Source organism: Erpetoichthys calabaricus, chromosome 10 (assembly GCF_900747795.2).
Source record: "Erpetoichthys calabaricus chromosome 10, fErpCal1.3, whole genome shotgun sequence".
Classification (NCBI taxonomy): domain Eukaryota; kingdom Metazoa; phylum Chordata; class Cladistia; order Polypteriformes; family Polypteridae; genus Erpetoichthys; species Erpetoichthys calabaricus.
In genome coordinates this window covers 106,477,453-106,498,677 of record NC_041403.2, presented here as the reverse complement: position 1 = coordinate 106,498,677, position 21,225 = coordinate 106,477,453, and the positions used below count along the sequence as shown (strand labels likewise).

The following is a 21,225-nucleotide window of genomic DNA, read 5'->3' as shown; positions in this document are numbered from 1 at the left end:
AGAATGACACCTTTTATTGGCTAATTAGTAAGATTACAATATGCAAGCTTTCGAGGCAACTCAGGCCCCTTCTTCAAGTTTGAACATTGTAAGCTTTCTAGTTAGCCGATAAAAGGTGTCATTCTGCATAACTTCTCACTACATGGATATGTTTGTGATAACTATTTTGCTTGCATTTAATTTTTTAGGGATTTTAATCAGAAATTAAACCATCCATCCATCCATTTTCCAACCCGCTGAATCTGAACACAGGGTCACGGGGGTCTGCTGGAGCCAATCAAAACATAAACCAATGTTTCTAATAGTTTAATTTGCATTTTACTGTTGCTATCAAACATTCTAAATAGGCCATTTACTAGTAAAGCAAGTGATTTAAAGCTGGATAAAGGAATAACATTTGCTGTATGATGTCATTAGCGGGTCAGTATTTGAACTTTTAAACATTTAAGTGTATTTTTGTTTTTCCAGTTAGTTTACTTGGGGGTACAGATTTTACATGAAGTTCAATCATTCTCACATATCTAACCTCTACTGTGTCTGCATGCCACATCCTGTCATTGCTACTACTCAGTTCAGTCACCTATGCTTGGTGACTGGACATGACACCCAGACCTTTTTTTCTGGTTTTGCATGTTAGTATGGTTTTTGTATCCACTATTTCTTCTAATCCTCTATTTTTTCGTAGCTCTGGAAAGTAGTACTACCCTGCACAAATTTGTGGTATTTATTTGTTAACTCTTATATGTAGGGAAAAAATAATTTATAAAGCTTCCAGCATTGGATTGTGTTTTAACACCTTTGTAGCCTTTGTCTGACTGTAAGAACAGCCGTCAATAGTTGATATATCATTTTAACAATTTTTGGATCTATGTAAAGGTTAAAATATATAGCATTGAATATTGTAACACACTTCATAAAAGTGTTTATTAAGAATATTTTTATTTTTTTATGATCTGCAAACTGTTAGCTGAAGGGAATGCTGTAAGCTAACATAGAAACTTGTTGCCACACCCCTCACTGTCTCTTGTTAGAGATGTAGACCCTAGCAGGTATGAGCTAGCATTTGTTTTTTTATCTCAATCACCAACCCCCCTAACCCGACAAACAGGAACCAGCCCTAGTGTTTTTTCTTTTTTAAAATTATTTCCAGCAGGGATAATCTGCATATAAACCAAAAGGCAAAAAAAAAAGAACTGCTGCTTTTCCCACTAGGCATAAGACAAACACAATAGTAGGGTGCAACATTAAGCCTGGAGTTAAGTTAAACTCCTTCACTATTCCCTGTTCAATCTGCTATTCCTTGTTGTTTCTTATTTTCTGTCTAGAATTTGACTCTATTCAGCTTTTATGCTCCTTTAAAAACTCCTTGTCAGGATTCAGAGGTCCCCCTAAACTCTTGGAAGAAGCTCTGGCTCATAGAATTAACTTTTGAGGAAGCTCATGATTTGCTGTCAAATGTTTCAGTTGCAGGAGCTTGGAAATGTAACTATATTTAAGTGGGGGGTCCTTGATGTTGACAGTAGAAGAACAGACATTCTTTTTAAGCCCTCTGGAACTGTTCTAAATACTACATATCTTACTTACAGAACACTACTGTCATACCAGTCACTAATTAACGGATGGCAGATTGAGAATTTTATACTTTAAAGCTACAGTTTTGTAACTTAGAGCAGCATCAGTTTCAGAAACTAAGTAGTGTTTTCATAAAAAGAACAATGTGGAATTTCATTAAAATATGACAAATTAATATACCGCTTTTGTTTCTGGTTTCCTGAAATGTTTCCTTGATTTCCTTGATCCTCAATGATTTATGCTGTAGGGCTGCCTATATATAATGTTTAACTTGGCAGGAGCTGTTGTATTCATACTGGTAGACTTATAATTCCTATCTAATTACTGCTTTTAGTCTCATAGTTGACAAAATAAGTTCTACTTCTTTTATTTCTTTTTCTTTGGGTATTGTTCTTAAATGTCTATTTGTATGACCAGTAGTAGGCTGGTTTATTGTTATTGTCCATATGTTTTCACTGATCATTGATTGATTTTTTTTTTTAAACCCACAATACTAACTGTACTTCAACATTACTGTAATGTGATTTGTTTCATGGAGAAAATAGTTCTTCTCATTGGAAAATATATATTTTTATTAATAAAAGTAAAGGATATCTGTAATCCTTTTAATTTGTGACTTTTGTCAGAATGAATTTGAATTTTGATTAATTTTCCTTGAGTGTTGCGACCTTCAAAATTTGAATCCAAGAACATCTACTTTGGTCATCAGCCTTGATGTTTTCTTTAAAAGCACCCAGATTTTTGACTTTGGTTTTCTGACTTCAGGTAAACATTTTATATTTTATACAGATTCCTATCTTTTCTTTCCGTGATGCATAAACACCGTAATGTTACTTCATTACTACCTAATTGTGTTTTTACAGTTCTGTCCTCAATGTTTCTTCTGCAGGCAGTATTAATCCAAATGCAATTTGCTGAAAATAGTGTTTCCATTGTTACTTTAGGTATCATGATATTTTTATAGTTTGAGTGGTTGCTCTACATTGAATTGACACTTTTTTTGTTATATTCTAAATGGATCAGAATCAAAAATTTTAGAATTCCTAAATTAGTTTTCTTATTATTTGTCAACCTTTTTTTCTCTCAGAACTGAAATAGTCTGCAATAAAAGGAAAGATAGAAAGTAATTGATACCAAAATAAGGCTGGAATAACCACACTATGTACAGTATTTAAAATTATATATCCCACTGAGCTACTAACTGTATTTAATAATTGTGGACACTGATGGTAGTGATAGCTTCCATTTGTTGTGTGTTGAGAGTAAATAGACCTACTGTTCATAATTTGTGATTTGGACATATATGGAACATAGTTCATTCCATATCCCAGGTGTGGAAAACACTTTTTTTCTGTGCAATATTGATTGGCATTGATGTGGCATGGCCCACGTCTAGTCCTAAATTAATTACTTTCTATAGGTTGGTGCATGGAGTATTACAGTAATCCCTCGCTACTTTGCGGTTCACTTTTCGCGGATTCACGACTTCGCGGGTTTTTAAATACAAGTGATTGCCCGCCTATCGCGGAAGTTATGTTCCAGACCCATCAGCAACAGGAGAAAATCCGCGATATAGAAAGACCATATAAATAAACATTTTTATAGTTTAAGCCTTAAAATACCCATCCCACATGCTTTAAACACATGTAAACTTATAAAACACACTTTGTTAACACATATGATATGTGGATGTCGGGCTAAGGATATGAGTAACATCTCACTATTATAAAACATTTTAACTTCACGCCAAGACAAGACAGTGAGACAGGAAAAGTGGTGATGTGCAGGCTTCTAAATTATTGACACGCAGAGCGACAAGCAGCACAAAGTCCACTTCTCCTTAGCATTCATTCAGCTCCCCACCCCCTTGACAATGCGAAGTGGCAGGAGCGTACTGCGCTTCCGGGGAGGGGGGGTTTGAGCGAAGGTGCGTTCAGCTCTCACACACCCACACACACACACACACACACACACACACTCCTCCTTCCCAACGCGCAGAGCGACAAGCAGGCATTTTGGCAGAAGCAGCACAAAGTCCATTTCTGCTCAGAGTGAGTTCAGCTGCCCCCCTTCACAAAGCGAGTGCAGACACATTGACGTCTGATCGCTGCGTGCAGTGTGCAGTGTTGGTCTGAGGTGTTTAAGAATGTAGAAAGTGTTTAAGAGCATAGGAAGTGTTTATAAGAGCGAGGGAAAGGTTAACAAGAGAGTGAGAAAGGTTTATAAGAGTGTGGGAAGGGTTTATAAAGCCTTAAAATATGTATAAATAATCAAATAAATATAGGTCACTACTTCGCGGATTTTCACCTATCGCGGGGGGCTCTGGAACGTAACCCCCGCGATAGGTGAGGGATTACTGTAATAGAAACTTGTTTGCCATTTTATGAGATTTTCGTTCTTGTCTCAGGGAGTAAGACCGATACTAATAGTGTAGTGCCTATCAGATGATGATGTCATTAAGGAAATATGACTTCAATATACACTGGTCACAGGTAGCCTGAGTGAAATCTGATCAAAGAATATTTTGCAAGTAGAGATCCTTATGAGCAATACAGGGAGGGAGAAGGGGTGTGAACTCAAAGCATTACAATTTATATATCATAGAGCAGATTCTGGGCCCTTCAACCTTCTTAAAGTGGCCTCCTTCATCAGTATTTAAAATATGTTACATGTAACTCATTATAACCATTATCTCAAAAACCTCATTTAATTTATGTTTTAGCTATAGAGTGCATCCGTCTATAATTTACATTTATACCTGGCATTAAAATGCATCACCAGTGTCCATGTACGTTTTTCTGTGTAGCTCATCACACTATAGCTACTACAGTTGTAGCTAGAATGAAAATGGGATGATCAGTGTGAACCAACAAGAACAAGTAAAAAGATGGTGATCAGTCACACTGCCATTAAGAATGTTATTGTTTTAGCATGTTTCCAAATATGTGACAGTCTGATAATGGAGGTGGTAGTTTGAATTCACATACGCTGCTGCTGCCACTACACGCACTTTTTAATGTCGCCCTTCTATGGCTTACCTGACTGTGGCACATTATTGTTATTTATAATGTTAATATATACTATTTTTGGACCTCCATGAAATCAAGTTTGACATCTCTGGTGCAGAGTATTCATGTTTTCACTTGCTCTATTAGGAAGTAAATGTGCGAGGCAAAGCCTATAACTAGACTTGTCTGATGTGTTTTTATTTTTTTAGAATATTTTTCAAGGTTTTACAGGATTCCATGCCATCTTTGATCGTGTTGTATAACTCTTGAAAACAGAGACTGCAATTACTACAGTAGTTTCTCTCTCTTTTCTTTCTCCTCCATTCCTCCGGTCAAGCTTCGTCTTCCTCCTATCGACTGTGGCTTTTTGAGTAGTGGGTGCTGGCTTTTTTTTATAATGCACCCAGAAGTGCTCAATGACCTAGTTTCTGGTAGCATTTTCAGGTGTGGCGGCAGAACTGCCCAAAAGGGCTCAGCAGATCCTGCTGTAGCACACCCTGGCGGCACCCGAAAATCCCAACAGGGCTGCACCAAACTCCCAACTCCCATGAAGCCCTGCAGGAGTCTGAGGCACCGTTGCAACCCAGGGGGGTTATCATCTAGCATCCTGGGAGAGGTAACACTCTGGCCATGCTTGCTTCCCCCTGTCCTTCCAGTGTGGAGGCGTCCCGGCCACACACTAAAACATGAAGAGCTTCCTATTGGATAATTTCCACAAAACCTGTAAAGGAATGCCAAAATATATTCATTGCAATTAGCAAAATACATGTGTACATTCTGAACAAAATAAGATTTGTAGATCAATAAGAGACTGTAAAACTGGATTACCACATGTTGCACAATAAATAATGATGCAGTAAAAGGCTTGAAAGATCTTTATGCCTGAAAAAGCCTGCTCAGAATTGTGATTTAGAATATATGGCTCTGGAAAGGAATAGAAAAATATTAAAAACAGAATAAACTGTGTTCGAATTACTTTAAAAATCTGATTTACAGATTCAAAGCTTGTATACAATAGAATAATTTGATGAGAGAAGAGAGTTTGTCATGTTAAAGTAAGACTAAATATTCATTAATCTAATTGTGCATGACAAGGATGTAACTGCAGTTAACTAAGCATACTGATTTGTTATCACAGTCAAACACAAAGATAATTTAGTTTGTTTGGAGTTTTAACTCTTAGTCTATGCTTAACATATAACATCCACATTCTGCATGATTTTTGCTAAGTGACTTTAATTAAAGTTATTTACTGTAGATATACAGTCATAACTTGAACTGGTTACATTATAAAACAGTGGTTAACTAGAGGATCATCTAATTGTATATTACATAATGCTGTGTTAGAGAGAAACAAACTAGGAAAGAATAGTTTGCATAGTTGTGGTCAGTAGCAACAGAGCAATGATTGCTTCTGTCCACAATCACTGACTCCTTTGCTTCTACTCCAAGGTAAGCATTTATCCACTCAGATGCTAAAGCTGTGTTGATTAGGACATGAAGTTCAGCCAGTTACTCACTTAAAAATATATTGTTGAAACTCCTGAAATGTTGACATACAATGTCATACTGTAGTTCAGTGGCCTTTTAGTTTATTTTTCTTTTTGTGTCTGATTGCATTCCCCCTCCTCTTTTTTGGAAAATTATAGAAACTTGGATATTACTGATTTTTTTTTTGTTGTTTTTGTTTTGTTGCCTGTTTAGTATGATATGCTACTGGAGCTCCAGTTTGATAATGATATTTGTTGTTGTGTACCAAGAGCGCATTTTAACCATTTACAGTTATTTCGAAGGTAAAAATGGAAATATGAAAAATGTCCTATAACATGAAATTGGTTGTTTTCCATGCTAGTGGTTATTTCCATAAGAAAATTGAGCATGTGCAGTATCTAGGCTACTGTATGTAAATTCTGTATGTTACACCAACCAGCAAAAGCTCTACTATCTGGACTTACTGGGGTTAGCAGGTCGTTACTTTATATTTATGACCTGACCAGCTTCTATTGTAGATAGGCAGGTCTCCCCCTTGAATACAGAAACAGTCAAGTCATTAATTATCCTGGCAGTGTAGTTATATACTTAAGTGTCTTTTTGTTCATGAAACATTTACATTTCTTCCTAGTGCACTATATTATTTTACTTTTACTTTAATGCAAAACCACTTCATTGTCTGAAGTGTTACTGAAATCTCTTGAACTTAGTTTTCTGTTTCTTTAGATAATAAACACTTAAAGATTACGTACTGAAAATTTAAAATTAGAGCAGGTTAGAAAATTGATGAATGAGTTAAGTTATTACATGGTGTATAAACATACACTTTATAATTTTCAGATACCTCAGAACAGCAGTGGAGAAGAGTTATTTCAAGAGTCGGAGCTAAATGATACCCCACAGAAAAGTCAAATCCACCCTCACGTTCTAAATGGCAGAAAGGTTGAAGATCTGACACTTTTTGGAGGCAAATCCTGTTTGAGGAGAGTGGAAGATACAAAGAAAGATTCGCTTTCACTACATCAGAACCGCCTTCAGAGTTCATCATACATTCCTGTTCCTAAGCACAGGTAAGGCTAAATTCTTGTTAGCTCGTCTGGTCTAAAACAAACAACATCAGTGGTTAATCTGGGTGTAGAAAACAATTCTGGTACTTTAAACGTTTTCCTCTAGTATGAAAGCAAAGGAGAGTAAGCCAATTGTTCTTTCAAGACAAAAATGAAACAAAAAAAGGTAATACTTATTTCTGTTTTTATCCAATTTTGGGGCAAATTCAGATGCTTTGAGGAACCAATAATGTGGGCAGTCATCTAGAAGTGGCCATTGTTTTAACTTACAATGTTTTATGGCTAGCAAAAATGGCTGAATCACAGAAGTAGAAATAATTTCAAGGTAGTTTATTAAAAAAATCTCTTTATATAGTGGGAGTGTCTTCATCCTTTTCATTCATTCAAGTACAGTCGACCCTTGATATACGACTGGCCTGACGTGCGAACAACTTTGTTTACGACCAAAATTTTTGTTTTGAATTACGACCAACATCTTGCGTTACGACCCGAATGTGGTCACGTGTATCCGCATGTGCAATTGTAAACACAGCCGAGAGCGTTTATAAGCGTCAGTCGGAGCCCAGATACATTTGTTTGTGGACGTATTTTCGGTCAGTGCAGTAATTTTATATAATTTATTTCGATAATTGCTACGGAAGGAAGAGAAGGTAACGAAAGTAAAGAAAGCGATCACAATCGAAATGAAGAAGGAAATTGTGTGGAAACATGAGAATGGCGTTCGTGTGACCGATCTCGCTAATATGTACAGCATGTCAAAATCCACCATTTCGACAATTTTACAAAGAAAAGATTTATATAAGGAAACTCCTTCTAAACAATAACCACCTTCCATTTCATTCTCCTCCTCCTTCCTTCCTGCAAGCCAAAGATGTCAACTTAAATGGTGAGTACAATATGAAATTGTTGTTTCTGGTATGTTAGGCACTTTTAATAACTTTCTGGTTAGTACATTAGAAAAATTATTGGTGTTTTTGGTAAATTATGCACATTATACAACCCTTTTTTATTAAAAAAAGTTAAGTGTTGCTGTGGGAGGTTTGGAACACATTAAGGGCATTTCCATTATTTCTTATAGGAAAAATAGTCTTGACTTACAACCAACTTGAGTTACAACCAGCCCTCGTGAATGAATTGAGTTCGTAAGTAAAGGGTCCACTGTATTTTCATTTATATTCATTCTGATGTTGCTGCCCATAGGCAGCAATGAAGTTCAGTCAGTATTCAATATATAGCTGTAGTCTTTGTATTCAAGAAGCTTTGTATTCATTTACATTTTATAGTTATTGTAGATTTATACATAATATTGTAATTGTGTGATTTGCTTGGTTTTCCATTTTGTATGATATATAGGATACAGTTTTTATGTAGTTTACAGTTTGTTTGTTTTTTTTAATCTTTTTTAAGCTCTATAAGCCTGTTAGAAAAGTGTTTCTTGGACTTTGCTGGGAGAAACACAGAGAAAAAAGATCTTTCCCGAAATATATTGCATAAAGGGGCAAATCACATAGTTAAACAAAAATTTTCTTTCACCAAAACAAAATTATGCTAAAGTTAGTAAAAAGTTAACTAACTTTTCTACTTGGCACCTTAAAACGTCAACTGCAGAATCCTGTAAACGCTACAACACCACAACTGCAGACCTGCTCAACCCTGGGACATTTGCACTGCACCACTAAGTGACCATTTGCCTTCCAAACATCTTTGTGCTTCGACAGTTCCTGGCGAAGATAACTACCAGAATGAGAGACCCTTTGCTAATGGAGAAAAGACAGAGTGGGAGTGAGCGAGCCTTCTGACTGGTGCAGCTACATCCATTCTTATGAATTAAAGTTGGGTGTTTCTGGCAAGGGTGGTGCAGTGGGTAGCGCTGCTGCCTCGCAGTTGGGAGACATGGGGACCTGGGTTCGCTTCCCGGGTCCTCCCTGTGTGGAGTTTGCATGTTCTCCCCGTGTCTGCGTGGGTTTCCTCCGGGCGCTCCAGTTTCCTCCCACAGTCCAAAGACATGCAGGTTAGGTGGATTGGCGATTCTAAATTGGCCCTAGTGTGTGCTTGGTGTGTGGGTGTGTTTGTGTGTGTCCTGCGGTGGTTTGGCACCCTGCCCAGGATTGGTTCCTGCCCTGTGCCCTGTGTTGGCTGGGATTGGCTCCAGCAGACCCCCGTGACCCTGTGTTCGGATTCAGTGGGTTGGAAAATGGATGGATGGATGTTTCTGGCAAATCATGATTTTAATTTTTACACTAATTATTAATACAAGCCAAGTGTAAAATTGTTTTTTGTTATTTTTAATTCTCGAATTGTGGGGTTTGATGTGATACGGTAAATGGAACTACTTTTCCACAGAGCATTTTCTATTGGTGAACTGATCTATTTGTAGATGATATTGCTCCTTGCTGGTCAACACCATCAAAAATCAAAATAAGTGTCAAGCCAGGTGACTGTCATTTGCACATGTCTGCTCTTGTATTATGAAATAACCTGCTGTTTTAGTCATGTTTATTCCAAAATAAGATGCAAGTGCTTCAAAACTTGAAATTGCTTTAGTGATTGTTAAAAAAAATAATAATTAATGACCACTACATTTGTGGAGCCTTCTGGGTTTTTGAAGAAATTAATGACAATTATTATGACAAAAGCAATGATACAATACAGTGACTAGAAATAAATATTCACCCTTTTAGCAGTTTTCACATTTTATTGTTATGCAACATTGAATTATAGTGGCTTTTTTAACACTGATAAACAAAAAAAATACTCTTTATTGTCAAGGTGAAAGCATATATCTGCAACGTGCTCTAAATTAATTACAAATATAAAAACCAAAACGGTTAATTGTATACAGTGGTGTGAAAAACTATTTGCCCCCTTCCTGATTTCTTATTCTTTTGCATGTTTGTCACACAAAATGTTTCTGATCATCAAACACATTTAACCATTAGTCAAATATAACACAAGTAAACACAAATTGCAGTTTGTAAATGGTGGTTTTTATTATTTAGGGAGAAAAAAAATCCAAACCTACATGGCCCTGTGTGAAAAAGTAATTGCCCCCTGAACCTAATAACTGGTTGGGCCACCCTTAGCAGCAATAACTGCAATCAAGCGTTTGCGATAACTTGCAATGAGTCTATTACAGCGCTCTGGAGGAATTTTGGCCCACTCATCTTTGCAAAATTGTTGTAATTCAGCTTTATTTGAGGGTTTTCTAGCATGAACCGCCTTTTTAAGGTCATGCCATAGCATCTCAATTGGATTCAGGTCAGGACTTTGACTAGGCCACTCCAAAGTCTTCATTTTGTTTTTCTTCAGCCATTCAGAGGTGGATTTGCTGGTGTGTTTTGGGTCATTGTCCTGTTGCAGCACCCAAGATCGCTTCAGCTTGAGTTGACGAACAGATGGCCGGACATTCTCCTTCAGGATTTTTTGGTAGACAGTAGAATTCATGGTTCCATCTATCACAGCAAGCCTTCCAGGTCCTGAAGCAGCAAAACAACCCCAGACCATCACACTACCACCACCATTTTTTACTGTTGGTATGATGTTCTTTTTCTGAAATGCTGTGTTCCTTTTACGCCAGATGTAACGGGACATTTGCCTTCCAAAAAGTTCAACTTTTGACTCATCAGTCCACAAGGTATTTTCCCAAAAGTCTTGGCAATCATTGAGATGTTTCTTAGCAAAATTGAGACGAGCCCTAATGTTCTTTTTGCTTAATAGTGGTTTGCGTCTTGGAAATCTGCCATGCAGACCGTTTTTGCCCAGTCTCTTTCTTATGGTGGAGTCGTGAACACTGACCTTAATTGAGGCAAGTGAGGCCTGCAGTTCTTTAGACATTGTCCTGGGGTCTTTTGTGACCTCTCGGATGAGTCGTCTCTGCGCTCTTGGGGTAATTTTGGTCGGCCGGCCACTCCTGGGAAGGTTCACCACTGTTCCATGTTTTTGCCATTTGTGGATAATGGCTCTCACTGTGGTTCGCTGGAGTCCCAAAGCTTTAGAAATGGCTTTATAACCTTTACCAGACTGATAGATCTCAATTACTTCTGTTCTCATTTGTTCCTGAATTTCTTTGGATCTTGGCATGATGTCTAGCTTTTGAGGTGCTTTTGGTCTACTTCTCTGTGTCAGGCAGGTCCTATTTAAGTGATTTCTTGATTGAAACAGGTGTGGCAGTAATCAGGCCTGGGGGTGGCTACGGAAATTGAACTCAGGTGTGATACACCACAGTTAGGTTATTTTTTAACAAGGGGGCAATTACTTTTTCACACAGGGCCATGTAGGTTTGGATTTTTTTTCTCCCTAAATAATAAAAACCATCATTTAAAAACTGCATTTTGTGTTTACTTGTGTTATATTTGACTAATGGTTAAATGTGTTTGATGATCAGAAACATTTTGTGTGACAAACATGCAAAAGAATAAGAAATCAGGAAGGGAGCAAATAGTTTTTCACACCACTGTATGTATTCTCCCCCTTTAATGTGACATACCTAAATCAGTCCTGGTGCAGCCAGTTGGTTTTAGAAGTCACATAATTAGTTCAATGGTGATCACTTGTCTGTAGTTAAGGAGTTTCAGTTGGCTGTAGTATATATGCACCTTATCTGGAAGGTCCAGCTTGTGGTGAGTCTATATCATGACCACCCCTACAAAGTGAAGACAAAAGAACAGCCCATGCAAATCCGTGAAAAGGTGACAAAAAATCAGAAGTCTGGGGATGGTTACAAGAGAATATCCAAGTCACTGAGCATCCTTTGAATTATAGTTAAATCAGTAATTAAGGAATGGAAAGAGTATGGAACATTTTTAAATCAGCCTAGAGAAGGCAGTCAACAAAGACTGGCAAGGTCATCAAGAGACCTATAATAACTCTGATGGAGTTACAAGCTGTAGTGGCTGAGATTAGAAAGATTATGCATATAACAACCGTTTCCCAGATACAGTATTTCAACAGTCTCAGCTTTATTGAAGAGTGTGAAAAAACAAAGTTATTTGTTAGTGTTTGCCAGAATGTACTTGGAAGACTCTGAATTCAGTTGGCTAGAAGACCACAATGTAAATTTTTGGCCTGCCGACTCTACGTTACTTTACACCAACCCCACTGTGACACATGATGATAGCAGCATCTTCTATGGTGATGCTTCTGTGCAGCAGCCTTGGAATGCTCATGTGGGCAGAAGAAGTCAATGAAAAACAGGGAAATTCTAGAGGAAAATTTGATGCAGTGTGCAAGAAACCAGCTCCTTGTGAGAAGATTTGTTTTCCAGCAAGTCAGTGACACTATGCATAAATCCGAAGCTACACAGGAGTGGCTTAAAAACAATATCAACGTCTTGGAGTGGCAGAGTCAGAGTCCAGATCTTAGTCCAAATGGGAATAAGTGGCTGGACTTGGAAAAGGGCTGTTCACTTGGAGTGTCCAGATACAGTATGCAAAGTTAATAGAGACCTATCTGCACTTATTTAAGGCTGTCATGACTACCAAAGATACATCCACTAAACACTGACTTGAAGGGGGTGAAAACTGATATTAACTATTATTTTGTGTTTTAAGTTAGTAGTAAATTCAAACCATTTTGCATAAATCTGTTTTCACTCTGAAATCTTTTTTCTGTTAATCAGTGTCAAAAATCCAAATTAAATTTGATTCAATTTTGTATAACAATAAAATGTCAAAACTTCCAAAGAGGCGAATACCTTTTATAGGCTCTGTTTTTGGTGCATATTTCAGTAGTTTTTAGAGCAACTTTAATGCAGTCTACAATTCAGAATACATTGATGGGTGACATCATTACTGCCAGTCTTTTTATTAGGCTCGTTATAGATGAGGTCTTGTGCATGAACAATAACAGATGTAGATTTTTAGATACCTTTGAAACATCACAAGAGCTTTTTTACAGTAATACTGAAATAACTAATGCAAAGACATACTTTTTCTGCAGTGAAACTACCCAACATGTTTAGGCAAGGTAAGCTAAATAGCTTTCTCAGATCTTTCTTTACTATACTATTTAAAGATGCATCATCGTCTGAGTACACCTTACTCTAACATAGAAAAGTGTATAAAATTTATTTTTTTTATCCCGTTAAATTAGGCAGTTCACTGAGATAATTTTAGTATAAAGCAGAGTTCAAATTCATGGAAAAACTAAAGCAGATTGAGTGTGGGTTCAGCACACAGAATGCAAGGAGATTCATATTTGGGATTTCCCTGACCAGAAGACGGGCTGATGAATCTGATGATCAATTGAGAAGTTTGATTTCGTAGAGATGGCCTTAAAGTGGAGACACAAAGAAAAAGAGAAAAAATATTTGGAAAATTATAGAATCACTTGTTTGTAACATTTCATGCTTTAATTAATTATACACTTTAATTATATGCCACATTCATTATTTAATTTGCTAATATCTTTTAAGTGAAGATGTTCAAATGCAAATATAAATTTCAAAGTTAAAAATAAGTGTTTCAATCCAATTGGTTATCTCTGTACTCATGACAATTACAAGTATAAAACAAAATACTCTGTTTACTGTATGTATTTCGAAATAAAATTTTAACATTGGTCAGACATTTCCTCAGCTTAACTCAAACTACTGTAATGATAAAATATCTAATAGAGTAGCGGAAACCCAAAATCAGCGAGATGTGCACTTATTGGGGTTGCTAAAATAGCATACCCCGTTGCTAAAAACAAATTGGCATACATCAGTCCCTCTAAAACCCATGCTGAAATCACCAACAACCCAAGTCTTCAAAATTACCTGCATCTGTTCTTACTGTTCTATGAAACCTGTCTATGAAAAACAAAGTTTAGGTACACAATGTGATTATGGAATATAAGTAGGAAAATTCTTGAAATAATCAACTTAAAATAGAACTTCCCTCCCTTGCATAGGCACACAGTTTCCATACGCTCACTTTCTTTATTGCAAGATTGAGAAATAAATTGAACCAATGCATTTATACATCTTAAATGTAACATCATCTAGATTGATGCACTCCATGTAAGATCTATAATCTAGCATCTAATTTGCCTTTAATTAAGACAGTGAGTTTTCATTGTGAAAGGTTATTTTTTATTTTATACTGGGAGCACTACATTTTCTCAGTACAGTATAATGAACACTTAGAGTACTACATAAAAGTGATTCTGTGTTTGAGCTACTGCTGTTTCTTGTCTTTGTTTAGAGTACACCTGCTCAGTGTTCATTGTAAAGTTACATTAGTCAAACCAGAGAGGCCACTCCAATCACTATGCACCTGTCATCTGTCTATTATAAAAAGAGATCCTGTCCCCTGTCCTGATAGTCTGCGATACATGATCTTCTCGGAAGATGATTTAAAGACCCGCAAGACGAAAGAGACCTGCCACGGTGCGTCTCACGGGAACATAGAACGAGAGTCTTGTAAGACACACCCTACTTACAAGCAATATCAAAAAAAACAAATCAGTAGTGTAAAGGCAGTCATGCAGCACACACAGCTTCAGGCTCTCTCAGTGCATATAAAGTGTATAAGGTCAATACGGTAGAAATGAATAGGGTAGAAATGAAATGAATAGAGTAGAAATGAAGCGTCGACGATTAAACGAAGAAGAAAGAAAAGCACGGAGAAAAGAGATTCAAATGCGTTGGACAGAAAAAAGAGCAAAAAAGAATAACTGAGGTGCAAATTCAGAAAATAAGGAAAGTATTAATTATCAGCCCGGAACAAGTGGAATTGAAAAAAAAAGCACGTCCAATCCGGCTCAGAATTAAATGACAGTGAGTAAAAGACAAAGTAGAACTTCATAGAGACGTTTACAAAACACATGCAGAGCAGGTTAGAGACTATGAAACCAGGGAAATTAGAAAGGCTCAAAAAAAACAAAAAAACATTGGCGCTATACACATGTGGAGAAAGTTAAAGGATATGAAAGTAGGAAAATTAGAAAATATAAAAAAGTAAAGATTGCAGTAGCGCAAACAAACAAACTGCCTCATTTAACTATGCACCAGTCTAACTTTGGTTTTGCACAATAATTACTACACTATTGCACCTTAACACTTAATTCTACTTTATTCACATTTTACTTATTTATTATGTTCTACTATACTGTTATCTTTCGATCTATGACTTTTTGTTAATCTAACTGATATTCTTCTAACTTTGCACAGTTTTTGATAAGCAGATCAGGATGCATTTCACTGCGTATTGTCTTGTATAACTATGCTTGTGACAAATAAAGAATCTTGAGAATTTCAAAAACGGAGTTTACCGCACATGCATTTATTGGTTACATTGTTAATGTATATATATTTATCTGTCTGCATATTTAAAAACCTAAATTTACCCCAGGAGTCAAAAACGTTCTGTCTAGCCCTTATACAAAAACCTAGACAAAAGCTGGGGTATCACCTTGGTAAACCCATGTACTTTTGGAACTGTGAGAGGAAAATAGCACGACTTTACAGACAGGAGTCCAATGCAGAACTCTACTTACTTTTTTACTTTGTAATTAAAAATTATTAACTGCTCATGATGTAGATCGTTTTGTCTATGCTGAAATTCCAAACAGAGAAACCTATTCTGACCTCATTAAAAAGATTCAACATATTGGGACTCACAAGATTACAAATATTGTTTTTACAGAAGTTCTGAAGTAAAAGTGAAACTAATGAAATAGCAACAATTCAAAGAAAAAAAAAATCTTAAAATTGTGTGTCCGGAAAACCAAATACGGGGTTTGGTGAGCGAAGCGAGCAGGGGGCAAAGCCCCCTAGTCTGTTTTAAGATTGGGCCATTGTTTCAAAGTTAATGCCCTCTAATATTATTTTTACTTTTATTTAATTTTTATTTAAAAGATTAACATTTAAGTTATTATCAAAGTAAAGAGTAATTATTTAACTAAATACTTATTTTAATTATATAAATTATAATTAACATAACTAGGGGGCTTCGCCCCCTGCTCGCTTTGCTCGCCAACCCCAGTTTTTGTTTTTCCGGATACACACTTTTAAGATTTTTTTTCTTTGTATTGTTGCTATTTCACTAGTTTCACTTTTATTTCTGAACTTCTGTAAAAACAATATTTGGAATCTTTCGAGTCCCAATTTGCTGAATCTTTTTAATGAGGTCAGTGAGACGTGTTTAATGACTTTGTACCATAATTCAGAATAGGTTTCTCTGTTTGGAATTGCAGCACAGCAGTTAATAATTTTCTTTGCTAAGTAACCAATAAATGCATGTGAGGTAAACTCCGTTTTTGAAATTTTCTTGACTTAAACTTCAAAGCCTTACAATATTTACATACTTCTGACATATCACCTATGTCCATATATTTGATCTCTATTCGCCTTTTCGTTATTTCTCCGAGTAATAATTTCTCTTTCTTTGCGCTAATGCAATGTTTACTTTCTTAGTTTTGACACTGTTGTTTTTTTCTGCTTTCATATTCTGTATCTTGCTCTGCATGTGTTTCGCACCTACGTTTTTTTTTTTTTTTTTTTTTTGTTTGAGGCTTTTCAATTCCAGTTTTCATTATCTCTAACCTGCTGTGCATGTGTTTGGCCCCCTTGTTTTTTAACCTCTTTATGACGTTTTACTTTGTTTTCTACTCTCTTTTATTTCTGACCTTGCTTTATCCTGCTTTTGTTTCAATGACATCAATAATTTCCATTTGTTTGTGCTATTGCTATCTTTACTTTCTTTTTTTTATACTTTCTAATTTTCCTACTTTCATATTCTTTAACTTTCTCCACATATGTATCGCGGCAACTTTTTTTTTTTTTTAATTTTTTTTATGTTTGAGCCTTTCGAATTCCGTTGCTTTCATAATGTCTAACCTGCTCTGCATGTCTATAGTGCCAACGTCCGGATTGGACATGCTTTTTTTCAATTCCACTTGTTCTGGGCTGATAATTACTTTCTCTATTTTCTGAATTTGCACCTTGATTATCTGAATTTGCACCTCGATTATTCTTTTTCTTTTTTGTCTCTCCAATGCTTTTGAGTCTCTTTTCTCCACGCTGCTTTCTTTTTCGCTTAGTCGTCCACGTTTCATCTATAACGTATTGTCTTTATATGCGCTGAGAGCCTTGGATCTGTGTGTGCTCAAAGCCAACACACAACTGAGTGTGTTGCTGCCTGTGCTCTTATTTGGTTGTAAGTAGGGCATGTCTTGCAAGAATCTCATGTTCTACGTCATCATGAGATGGTCCTGGGTCAATCTCTTGGCACAAAGTCTCATGTTTGGCCATGGAGCATCTTGCAGGGACCTTAATCTCTTTAGTCTCGCGGGTCTTTTAAGTGTCTTCCATGATCTTAACGTGAAGATTAAGTCTCGACGCCGTTTTGTTTCTCTGCAGGATAGTTAATGTGTATGTTATCTGAGAATATACTTTAACAGGCATTATAGTACTTAGTAACTGTTACATGAACTGAGGAAAAAGATACAGTGGGACCGCGGTTTGCGAGCATAATTCGTTCCGGAAACGTACTTGTAGTCCCAAGCACTCGTATATCAAAGTGAATTTCCCCATAAGAAATAATGGAAACTCGGATGATTTGTTCCACAACCCAAAACTATTCATATAAAGATGATTAATCCAAAATATAAAGTAAAAATACGTAAAACAAATTAACCTGCACTTTACCTTTGAAAAGAATCATGGCTGGTGTGAGTGAGTTTCTAAACTCTTGTGGGATTGCACCCAACGGGACGACACGCGGAAGAGCGTCCCAAAGCAATTGCAGTCTCCCAGCGCTGTAGCAGTTCGCCGTAAAAGCGAATCCAAAAAGATCACGGACATGCTATAAGCGCCTGCCGTCAATGGGTGATACAAGGAACATAATAAATGCGCAGGGCCCTGCCTGACTACTGTGTCTGTGTATAGGAGAGCGGCAGATCCTGCTACAATAAATAACCGCGCTGTTGCTGTTTCAAGCTGAATAAAGCTGGTGTTGCTAAAGTACTGAGACTCAGCTTCGTGTTTTAGGGTGCGAGACGGAAAACTCACACGTCACAGCACACACACACACACACACACGAGCACACACACAGTCACAATACTAATGCTGCAGTAAACAGTATACGCTCGTACGGATGTTGACTATATGAGTGAGGCACGCCGACTCAGACAGAGAATAGGAGACGATTGCCCACAATCCCGCAGCGAGAGAGAGAGAGAACCACCATCAGCTCAGTTGTGATCATATCACGCTCAGCAGACAAAGCCTATACATACTACTTGTATTGCAAGACCTTGCTCGTTTATCAAGTCAAAATTCATTAAAAATTTTTACTCGTCTTGCAAAACACGCGTAAACCAAGTTACTCACAAACCGAGGTTCCACTGTATATTCATATATTTTCTGAACCACGTCAATCCAGTTCAGGGTTGCAGGAATCCAAAGCTAAACCCAGGAGCATCCGGTGTAATCGTAGACAGATGTGACTACATTGTTGTGCATACGCATGCTTGCACCCATACTCAGTCAGACTTGTCATTATTGTAAGATATTAAATGCATGAAATCTAATTAGAATTCTGACTCGGATTGAACATGTTTAATGACCTTGGGTACAGGAATGTTACTAAAATGTGATATAGTACAATAACCATTAGATAACTCACTTTCTATTTTAAAAAAGTACTTAAGCATAAGCAGAATAGTAAAAGTAACTTTAGGTTTTGCTATGTGTGGGATAACAACGATGCTTCAAGTAAAATAAAGAATAAGTGTAATATCACAAACAAAGCTTTTCTGTAGTTTACATTTTGACTTTTTAGATGATCTTCTAGTAAACTGAGGAGAGAGAAATGTACTATTTAGTTCATCCTTTGGTTAAATCCAACATTCAAGATTTTTGCTTGGTGTTGGCAGTTGTGCTTTTTGTTGTTGTTTTTTGCATTTTCATGGCTGGTACCACAGAGTACTTTAATTTCTAGAGTAACCTGTATTGAATACTTCCTTATGGCATGTTTTGGCTTGGTGAAAACTAATTCTTCACTTTCCTTTAAAATATTTTTTGTATTTTAGTGTACAGTAATCCCTCCTCCATCGCGGGGGTTGCGTTCCAGAGCCACCAGCGAAATAAGAAAATCCGCGAAGTAGAAACCATATGTTTATATGGTTATTTTTATATTGTCATGCTTGGGTCACAGATTTGCGCAGAAACACAGGAGGTTGTAGAGAGACAGGAACGTTATTCAAACACTGCAAACAAACATTTGTCTCTTTTTCAAAGGTTTAAACTGTGCTCCATGACAAGACAGAGATGACAGTTCTGTCTCACAATTAAAAGAATGCAAACATATCTTCCTCTTCAAAGGAGTGCGCGTCAGGAGCAGAGACTGTCATAAAGACAGAGGAAAGCAAACAAATCAATAGGGCTGTTTGGCTTTTAAGTATGCGAAGCACCACGGCACAAAGCTGTTGAAGGCGGCAGCTCACACCCCCTCCGTCAGGAGCAGAGAGAGAGATAGAGAGAGACAGAGAAAAACAAACATGCAAAAATCAATACGTGCCCTTTGAGCTTTTAAGTATGCGAAGCACCGTGCAGCATGTCGCTTCACTAAGCAGCTGCACAGAAGGTAGCAACGTGAAGATAATCTTTCAGCATTTTTAGACGAGCGTCCGTATGGTCTAGGTGTGCAAACAGCCCCCCTGCTCACACCCCCTATGTCAGGATCAGAGAAAGTCAGCGCAAGAGAGAGAAAGAGAAAAGTAAGTTGGGTAGCTTCTCAGCCATCTGCCAATAGCGTCCCTTGTATGAAATCAACTGGGCAAACCAACTGAGGAAGTATGTACCAGAAATTAAAAGACCCATTGTCCTCAGAAATCCGCGAACCAGCAAAAATCCGCGATATATATTTAAATATGCTTACATATAAAATCCGCGATAGAGTGAAGCTGCAAAAGGCGAAGCGCGATATAGCGAGGGATCACTGTATTGTATTCTTTATGAAATGTATTATATAATAATATCTTGAAAGGCATTGTGTAAAATAATAAGTGATTTACTTCTCCACCAACAATTTATTTGAAAAAACTATTTTTAAAAATGAATTAATGTTTTACATTACAGATGGATATAATGATATTTTAAGGCTAAATTAAAACAGTTAAATAGATTTTGGTGGTGTTGATGTTTGATATGCTGGTCTGCTGAACTAGAGTCTTTTATGTTGTCTCTGGTGATTATAAGATTTTTCGTGTATAAGAAACAAGAAAAATGTTGTACTCTTAACTTCCCATTCAGGAATTTTTGATTTATTTTGCTGAGAACCTGCACACCAGGGACTTTTGTACTATTTATTAGGTATTCAAAATGTTATTGAGAAAAGGTGCAGTAAAATGTGTTGTGTGTGTGAGACTGTAATTTTAGTAGTTTTAATTAATATGATAACACTAAAGGTACACTATTTTAGGTTGATAAGTTAAAGTGCGACTGTGCAAAGAAATTTTGTGTTTGCAGACTTGATCGTTGTATTGTTCATCACAATGAAAAGCTGTACCAGTCATGGTTTAAATGCTTCACAAACTTTGCTTTCAAAGTTTTAATATAATGTAGCCAAGCTGACATTTTTCAGAAGTCTTTTTTTTTTTTTTATTTCCATTTGAGAGATATGGATGAAGAGAATCCTGAGTGGAGACTGCTTTCCTTTCACATTAGTCTGATTTGTTGTTAAATAGCGTTTAATAATACCTTAGCACAAGACTGCTTAATTTTTTTTCCTTTTCTTTTATTCTTTCTAAAGGATAACTATTTTAGTAATGACTTCTGATGTGTTATTTAATGTACCTCTCACTTCAAAATCAAATAGATGCACAAATATATTTCAAAAATATATATAAAGCCAAGTCTTAAAAGGCAAATAAGTCATTTTGAAAGCTAATGTAACCGGATGTTCATGGTTTAAAATAGGCTAGTTATACCTGTACCATAAGGAGCTATTCTGAAGCAAGACCCCACTTGAGTTTGAATTTTCAGTTTGTTTGTTAAGTTGGTTTGATGTGCTTAGTGTTGACTAGGTATAACAAGCAAAGGTCATGAAGTGGAAGTGCAGTTAAGTTTGACTAACTCTGCATAAGAAATCCCATTAAGGCT

General features: G+C 36.7%; 1 protein-coding gene across 1 annotated transcript in view; it reads left to right on the top strand.

Moving 5' to 3' along the window:
• slc2a4rg (SLC2A4 regulator) overlaps positions 1–21,225 on the top strand; it is a 177,612-nt gene that overhangs the window by 9,377 nt on the left and 147,010 nt on the right. The window contains exon 2 of the mRNA XM_028811713.2: positions 6,912–7,141. Within this exon, the coding sequence (XP_028667546.1) occupies positions 6,912–7,141 (230 nt within the window). The remainder of the gene's footprint in view (positions 1–6,911; positions 7,142–21,225) is intronic.